Source organism: Ornithorhynchus anatinus, chromosome 5 (assembly GCF_004115215.2).
Source record: "Ornithorhynchus anatinus isolate Pmale09 chromosome 5, mOrnAna1.pri.v4, whole genome shotgun sequence".
Lineage (NCBI taxonomy): Eukaryota > Metazoa > Chordata > Mammalia > Monotremata > Ornithorhynchidae > Ornithorhynchus > Ornithorhynchus anatinus.
Window position 1 is genome coordinate 853,499 of NC_041732.1, and position 7,774 is coordinate 861,272.

A 7,774-nucleotide genomic window follows, 5' to 3' on the forward strand; every position below is an offset into this window, starting at 1 on the left:
CTCTGACTCCCAACCCCGGGCCCTTTCCACGGAGCCGCGTCGCTTCCCACAGTGCTTAAAGAAATACCGTAATGATGACTCTTTTTAATTATTATCGACCCCAGCGCTTAGTACAGCGCCGGGCACATAGTAAGCGCTTAACGGGGATACCATTAAAAAACAAAAGAGAGAAGAGAGAGAGGAGAGAGGAGAGAAAGAAAGAGAGAGAGAAGAGAGAGATAAGAGAGAGGAGAGAGAGAAGAGGAAGAGAGAGAGGGGAGAGAAGAGGAAGAGAGGGAAGAGAGAGAGGAGAGAGAGGAGAGAGAGAGAGAGAGAAGAGAGAGAGAGAGAGAAGAGAGAGAGAGAGAGAGAGAGAGAGAGAGAGAGAGAGAGAGAGAGAGAGAGAGAGAGAGAGAGAGAGAGAGAGTCGGGTTGGGGGCGTGGTCTGGCGAGGCCCCGCCCCCAGCGCGGCTGGCGTCCATATATGGGCACGGCCCCAAACGCCGCGCGCTCATTGGTCGGCGGCATCACGCGCTTCTGTCAACAAAGGGGCGGGGCCGGCGAGGCTCGCGGTGGGGCTTCCCCGAGACCGTCGCGCCTCGGGCGCCCAACGCGCGTGCGCAAGCCGGGAGCGGCGGGGGCGGGGCCGCCCGAGGAGGGGCCCCAAGGCGCCTGCGCGCCCCTCTCCACGCGACCCGTCCATCCCCACTGTGTGTCGTCGCCCCCCCCCCCCCTCCCCTTGGGTCCCACGGGGGAGGAGCGGGGCGGGGGCGCTGGGGTGACGGGAGGGAGGCCGGGGAGGCCCGGTCCTTCCTGGCGACAGGTCAGGTCCTGCCCAGCCCTGTGGGCCCGAAGACCCCAAGGCCTGAGCCCCCCCGGGCCCCCGCACACACGTGCTCCCAACACCCCGGGAGCGAGGCCGAGGAGCCCGGCCGGTCCCGCTCGACGCCACCCGGGCGGGAGAGGCTCCCCGGTCCCCGCGCCAACGCTGAGCCCGTCCGTCCTCTCCCCCCAGGTGGCCCCGGGCCCCTTCCCCGCCCCGGCCATGCGGTGAGCCCCGGCCCGGCGCCGCCATGGAGCCCGGGAGCCTGTCGCCCGTCCAGCTGTGGTGCCCGCGGCCCTTCGGCACCTCCTCGCAGAACCAGCCACGGCCCCCGGCCCGCAAGCCCCCGGCCTGCCCGGACGGGGGAGGGCCCGCCTGCTCCGAGAACACCCCGCCGGCGGCCGAGCCCGCCGCCTCGCCCCCGCCGCCCGCGCCCCCGCTGCTGGCCACGGCCCCCGGCGAGGAGGGACCCGTGCTGCTGGACACGTGGTACGTCATCAAGCCCGGCAACACCAAGGAGAAGGTGGCGTTCTTCGTGGCCCACCAGTGCGGGGCCGGGAGGGTCAGCGCCATGAAGGTCAAGGGTCACTGGGGCAGCGACAGCTCCCAGGCCAAGCGACGCCGGCGCAGCCACGACCCGGCCAAGGCCCGGCCCGAGCCCGGGCGGCCGGAGCCCGGCCGGCCGCCGCCGGGGTCGGGGCCCGGCGAGGACCCCGACCTGCTGTCCGTGGCCGAGATGGTGGCCCTGGTGGAGCAGCGGGCGGCCCTGGCCCTCCAGGCCTCCTACCCTCGCGGCGGCGGCGCCCCCCCGGCCCCCGTGGTGTTCGTGTCGGCCGAGCGGGCCGGGGGCCCGGGGGGCCCGGGCGCGCCCGAGGGGGCCGAGCGGCGGCCTGGGGACTGCAGCCGGGTGGCGGAGGCCGTGGCCCAGTTCGAGGCCTGGCGGGAGGTGGGGGAGCGCAAGGACGAGAAGGGCGGGGCGGGGGCCGGGGCCACGGGTGAGGTGCGCATCGCCTTCCGCATCTCCAGCGGCCGGGACTCCCGCTCGTCGCCCCCCGGGGAGGGCGGGGGCGGCGGCGGCGGCGGCCGCCAGGGCTGCACGCTCCCGGGGGGCCCGGGGGCCCCGGACAAGATCACCTGCGACCTGTACCAGCTCATCAGCCCCTCGCGGGACGCCCTGCCCACCAACGTGGAGTACCTGCTGGCCCGGGCCGACGGGCCCGGCGAGCCGGGGGGCGGCGGCGGGGAGCCCGGGGCCCCGCCGCCGCCGGCCCCGGTCCCCGCCGCCGGGGCCGCCGACCGGCCGGACAAGCCGGCCCGGGACTCGGCCCCCCCCGCCGCCGCCCCCGCCGCCGGGGCCGGCTTCCACGTGGACGTGGTGGTGACCGGCGTGGTGGACCAGTGCGTCTTCCTGGGCCAGGACGGGGCCAAGAACGTGCAGGAGGAGACGGTGCGGCTGGGCGGCGCCCCCGTCCCCGAGGAGCCCCCGCCCCCCGGCCAGCTCTTCTTCCTGCCCCGGGGGCCCGACGAGCCGCCGGCCCCGGCCCCGGCCCCGGAGGCGGCCCCGGCCCCCGGCGGGGCCGGGGGCGAGGCGGAGGCGGGGGACCCGGCCCTGTGCCGCCTCTACCGCCACGTCTCCCACGACTTCCTGGAGATCCGCTTCAAGATCCAGCGGCTGCTGGAGCCGCGCCAGTACCTGCTGCAGCTGCCGGACCACGTGCTGGTCCGCATCTTCAGCTGCCTGCCCACCCGGGCCCTGGCCGCCCTCAAGTGCACCTGCCACTACTTCAAGTGCGTCATCGAGACGTTCGGGGTGCGGGCCGCCGACTCGCGCTGGAGCCGGGACCCCCTCTACCGCGAGGACCCCTGCAAGCAGTGCAAGAAGCGCTACGCCCGCGGCGACGTGTCGCTGTGCCGCTGGCACCCCAAGCCCTACCACCACGACCTGCCTTACGGACGCTCCTACTGGATGTGCTGCCGCCGGCCCGACCGCGAGGCGCCCGGCTGCCGCGTCGGTCTGCACGACAACAACTGGGTCCTGCCCTGCCGCCCGCCCGCCCCCGAGCGGGGCCGCCGGGAGGACGGCAGGTGAGGGGCCCCCGGCCTGGGGAGGGGCCCGACCGAGCCGCCCCCTCCCCTCTCCGCGAGTCCGGCCTCACTGACCGGGGGTGGGGGGTGACCACCCTCCCGGACCGGTTCCCCCTCCCGAGCCGTGGCCCCAGAGCGACCGCAGCTCGGGCGGCGACGCGGGCCGCCCGGGGCCTCGGCGGTGGAGCGGTCCGGTCGGCGACCGTTCCCCGACGGTCCCGCGGCGCCCCGTCCCTCCGGAGTCCCGGGTCGAACCCACCCCCACCCCAGACCTCGCTCCCGCATCCTTCCGGCAGCGAGCAGATGGCAGCTAACACGGGCACCGAAGCGGGGTCCTTACGCCGCCGCCTTTCCTCCCGCCCCTTCAGTCCTCCGTCGAGGTCCTGCGGCCTCCCGGTAGCCGCCCCCCTCCCTCCTCCCTCCCGAGGAGTCGCCAGCGGGGGTCGGGTCCGGGGAGGGTCCCCGGCGCCTCCTCCCCCCTCCCTCCCCGGCCGGCACCCCCGGCTCGGCCTTGCGGGTCGGGCAGCCACAGATCCCGCCGCATTTCCCCGGCAGCCCCTCTGTCGGGGCTCCCCCCGACCCCCCCGATCGGCATTTCCAGGCCGCGGACCCTCGGCGAACCGGCGGAGCCTGTCCCCTCTCCGACATCCCTCGGCGGGGCCCGGGTCCCCGACCCCGAGTGCTCCGCTCGCCCTCTCCCCGGCCCCCCGCAAGCTGTGAATCGGACATCTCCCTCTCCCGGAGCCGGGCGGGCCTGGCTGGCTCGAAAGTTTGGGTTGATTTTGTTTTCTTCTGCTGTGAACTCGCTGCCCCAGGCCGCTCCCCGCAGCCCTCTGCCGCCCGCCGCCGCCAGCGGCGGGTGACCCTCTCAGAACCCCGGCCCCCCACCCACCCCGCCCCCGGGGCGGTATAGGTTTTTGGTTTTTACCTCCGCAGTTCTGGATGCTTTTCGTGTGTCATGTTTGACTGGTTTTTATCGGTTCTTTCTATAAAGTCAATATTTATAAGGCAGCGGTCTGCCGCACTGCTTCTTCCAGCCGGGCATGGGAAGGGGGGCTGCCTCACCCTCCCTCTCCTCACCACCCCTTGAGAAGAAGCAGCATGGCTCAGTGGAAAAGAGCCTGGGCTTCGGAGTCAGAGGTCATGAGTTCGACTCCCGGCTCTGCCACTTGTCAGCTGTGTGACTGTGGGCAAGTCACTTCACTTCTCTCTGCCTCAGTCACCTCATCTGTAAAATGAGGATTAACTGTGAGCCTCAAGTGGGACGACCTGATTACCCTGTATCTACCCTAGCGCTTAGAACAGTGCTCTGCACATAGTAAGCGCTTAACAAATACCAACATTATTAATCCACGGAAGACCCCCTCCTCCTCTGTCCCCACACACTGTGGCTTTCCTGAAGCCAGAGTAGGGATGGGTCCCGTCCTGTTTTAGGGAAGCCCCGTCCGTGACCAGAGTCAGCCTGCCCTGGCGCCCAGCCCCCTCCCAACTTCGGTGCGTCCTGCCTGTGAGGTCCAGAGCCTCTCCTGCTGGCCAGATGATAATAATAATAATGATAATAATAATAATAATGATGGTAATCCCCGGATGCCAGGGATTCTTGCTCTTCCCCGCTCCCTTCCACCTGTCCCTCTTTCTCACCCACACGATCCCCTGTGAACTGCCTCGAGTGCCTAGAGGTCGGAAGGGAATCGGGCACGTGGGGCCTGGGAAATCCCAGCCCCCAGAGCCACTGGGGCTGGTGGGCCAGACTGGACGAGGTGTTGCAGGGGGAGAAGGGGCTGGCCGATCCACTGGAGGAGGAGCACTGTCTGGTGGATGTAGCGCAGGCCTGGAAATCAGAAGGACCTGTGTTCTAATCCTGGCTCTGCCACTCGTCTGCTGTGTGACCTTGGGTAAGTCACTTCACTTCTCTCTGCCTCAGTTACCTCATTTGTAAAATGGGGATTAAGACTGTGAGCCCCACGTGGGACAATCTGATTTCTTCGTTTCTACCCTGGCGCTTAGAACAGTGTTTGACATATAGTAACTGCTTAACAAATACCATAATTATTATTATTATCTGGGACATGGACCGTGTCCAACCTGATTACATTGTATCTACCCCATTGCTTAGTACTCTGCCTGGCACATGGTAAGAGCTTAACAAATAATATTAAAAAACTACCCAACAACAACAAAAAAATCATGCTCTGAGGAGGAGCTCGTCCCTCTAGACCGGGACCTTGTTGTGGGCAGGGAATCTGTTGCCAACTGTTATACTGTTTTCTCAGAACGGTAAGTGCAGTGCCAGGCACATGGTGAGTGCTTCATTCATTCAGTCCTATTTATTGAACCCTTACTGTGTGCAGAGCACTGTTGCAAGCACTTGGGAGGGCACAATATAACAAAAAGCAGACACATTCCCTGCCCATGATGACTTTACAGCCTAGGGGAGTCAGACAATAAATTACAGATATGTACATAAGTAGTGTGGGGCTGGGAGGGGGGATGAATAAAGGAAGCAATTAGGGTGACGCAGAAGGGAGTGGGGAAAGGGGAGAGGAGGGCTTAGGGAAGCCTTGGAGAGAAGGTGCTTTCATTCAGTTGTATTTATTGAGTGCTTACCGTGTGGAAATCACTGTACTAAGCACTTGAAAGTACAATACAACAACAGACGCACAGTCTAGAGGGGGAGACAAACATTAATCTACATAGATAAATAAATTAAAGATACATACATATATAATAATAATGTTGGTATTTGTTAAGCGCTTACTATGTGCAGAGCACTGTTCTAAGCGCTGGGGTAAACACAGGGGAATCAGGTTGTCCCACGTGGGGCTCACAGTCTTAATCCCCATTTTACAGATGAGGGAACTGAGGCACAGAGAAGTTAAGTGACTTGCCCACAGTCACACAGCTGACAAGTGGCAGAGCTGGGATTTGAACTCATGAGCTCTGACTCCAAAGCCCGTGCTCTTTCCACTGCGCCACGCTGCTTCTCTGTGGGGATATATGCTGTGGGGATGGGAGGATGAATGAAGGGAGCACGTCAGGGTGATGCAGAAGGGAGTGGGAGAGGAGGGCTTAGGGAAGGCTTCTTGGAGGAGATGTGCCTTCCATTAGGTTTTGAAGTGGGGGAGATCAATTATCTGTCTGATATGAGGAGGGCAGTTGTTCCAGGCCAGAGGTAGGATTTGGGCGAGAGGTCAGCGGCGAGGTAGACCAGATCGAGATACAGTGAGGTTAGCATTAAAGCAACAAAGCGTGCGGGCTGGGTTGTAGTAGGAGGGGACAAAGCGATGGACTGCTTTAAAGCCAATAGCGAGGAGTTTTTGTTTGACGCAAAAGTGGATGGGCAACCACTGGAGTTTCTTGAAGAGTGGGGAAACAAGGTCTGAACGTTTTTGAAGGAAAATGATCTGGGCAGCGGAGTGAAGTATGGACTGGAGTGGGGAGAGTCAGGAGGCAGGGAGGTCAGCAAGGAGGCTCATACAGTAATCAAGGCGGGGTAGGTGGGCAAGTCACTTAACTTCTCTGTGCCTCAGTTACCTCAACTGTAAAATGGGGATTAACTGTGAGCCTCACGTGGGACAACCTGATTCCCCTGTATCTCCCCCAGCGCTTAGAAAAGTGCTCGGCACATAGAAAGCGCTTAACAAATGCCGACATCATTATTATTATAAGCGATTGTACTGACACGGTAGCCATGTGGATGGAGAGGAAAGGGTGGAATACCAGTTACAAAAAACCCAACGCCCCCGAAAAAATCAGGCTCTGAGGAGGAGCTCGCCCCTTTAGGGAAGCGGCATGGCCTAATGGATAGAGCACGGGCCTAGGAGTCAGAAGGACCTGGGTTCTAATCCCGACTCTGCCAGGTAGCTGCTGTGACCCTGGGCAAGTTACCTCATCTGTAAAATGGGGAGTAAGACTCAGCTCCATGTGGGCTAGGGATTGATTCCAACCTCGTTTGCTTGTATCCAACCCGGCGCTTAGTCCAGTGCCTGGCACACAGTAAGGGCTTAGCAAATGCCACAATTATTATTATTATTATTATCTAGACTGGGAGCTCACTGGGAGCAGGGAACGTGCAGCCGGCTCTCTATGAGGATTTTGAGCCCCTTGTGTGACAGGGACTGTGTCCAAACGGATTAATTTATATCTACCTGAATATCTTATATCTGCGAGAAGCAACGTGGCTTAGTGGAAAGAGCTCGAGCCTGGGAGTCAGAGGACGTGGGTTCTAATTCCAGCTCAGCCACTTGCCTGCTGTGTGACCATGGGCAAGCCACTTAACTTCTGTGCCTCAGTTCCCTCATCTGGAAAATGGGGATAAAGACTCTGAGCCCCACGTGGGACAACCCGATTGCCTTGTATCTACCCCAGTGCGCGGCACATAGTATGTGCTTAATGAATACCATTAATATTGTTATTATTAAGACCCCATCGCTTAGAACGGTGGTTGGCACATAGCCCTTAACAACTACCATTACTGTGGTTATTGCTATATTGCACTCTGCCGAACGCTTAATACAGTGCCCCACACTTAGTCAGTGCTCAATAAGCGGAGAAGCAGCGAGGCTCAGTAGAAAGAGCCCGGGTTTGGGAGTCAGAGGTCGTGGGTTCTAATCCCCGCTCCGCCGCTTGCCAGCTGCGTGACCTTGGGCAAGTCACTTCACTTCTCTGTGCCTCAGGTACCTCATCTGTCAAATGGGGATGAAGACTGTGAGCCCTACATGGGACAACCTGATGACCTTGTATCTACCCCAGCGCTTAGAACAGTGCTTGGCACATAGTAAGCGCTTACCAAATATCGACATTATTATTATTAAATACTTTTGAATGAATGAGAAGCAGCATGGCGCAGTGGAAAGAGCACGGGCTTTGGAGTCAGAGGTCATGAGT

The 7,774-nt window shown here is 62.0% G+C and overlaps 1 protein-coding gene across 1 annotated transcript; it reads left to right on the forward strand.

The window, feature by feature from the left end:
- Window positions 1–765: 765 nt before the first annotated feature.
- Window positions 766–3,898, forward strand: LOC103166838 (F-box only protein 46). Its single transcript, XM_029065242.2, has one exon. It carries the CDS (start codon window positions 1,053–1,055, stop codon window positions 2,889–2,891), a length of 1,839 nt encoding a protein of 612 aa, XP_028921075.1. The 5' UTR covers window positions 766–1,052; the 3' UTR covers window positions 2,892–3,898.
- Window positions 3,899–7,774: the final 3,876 nt, after the last annotated feature.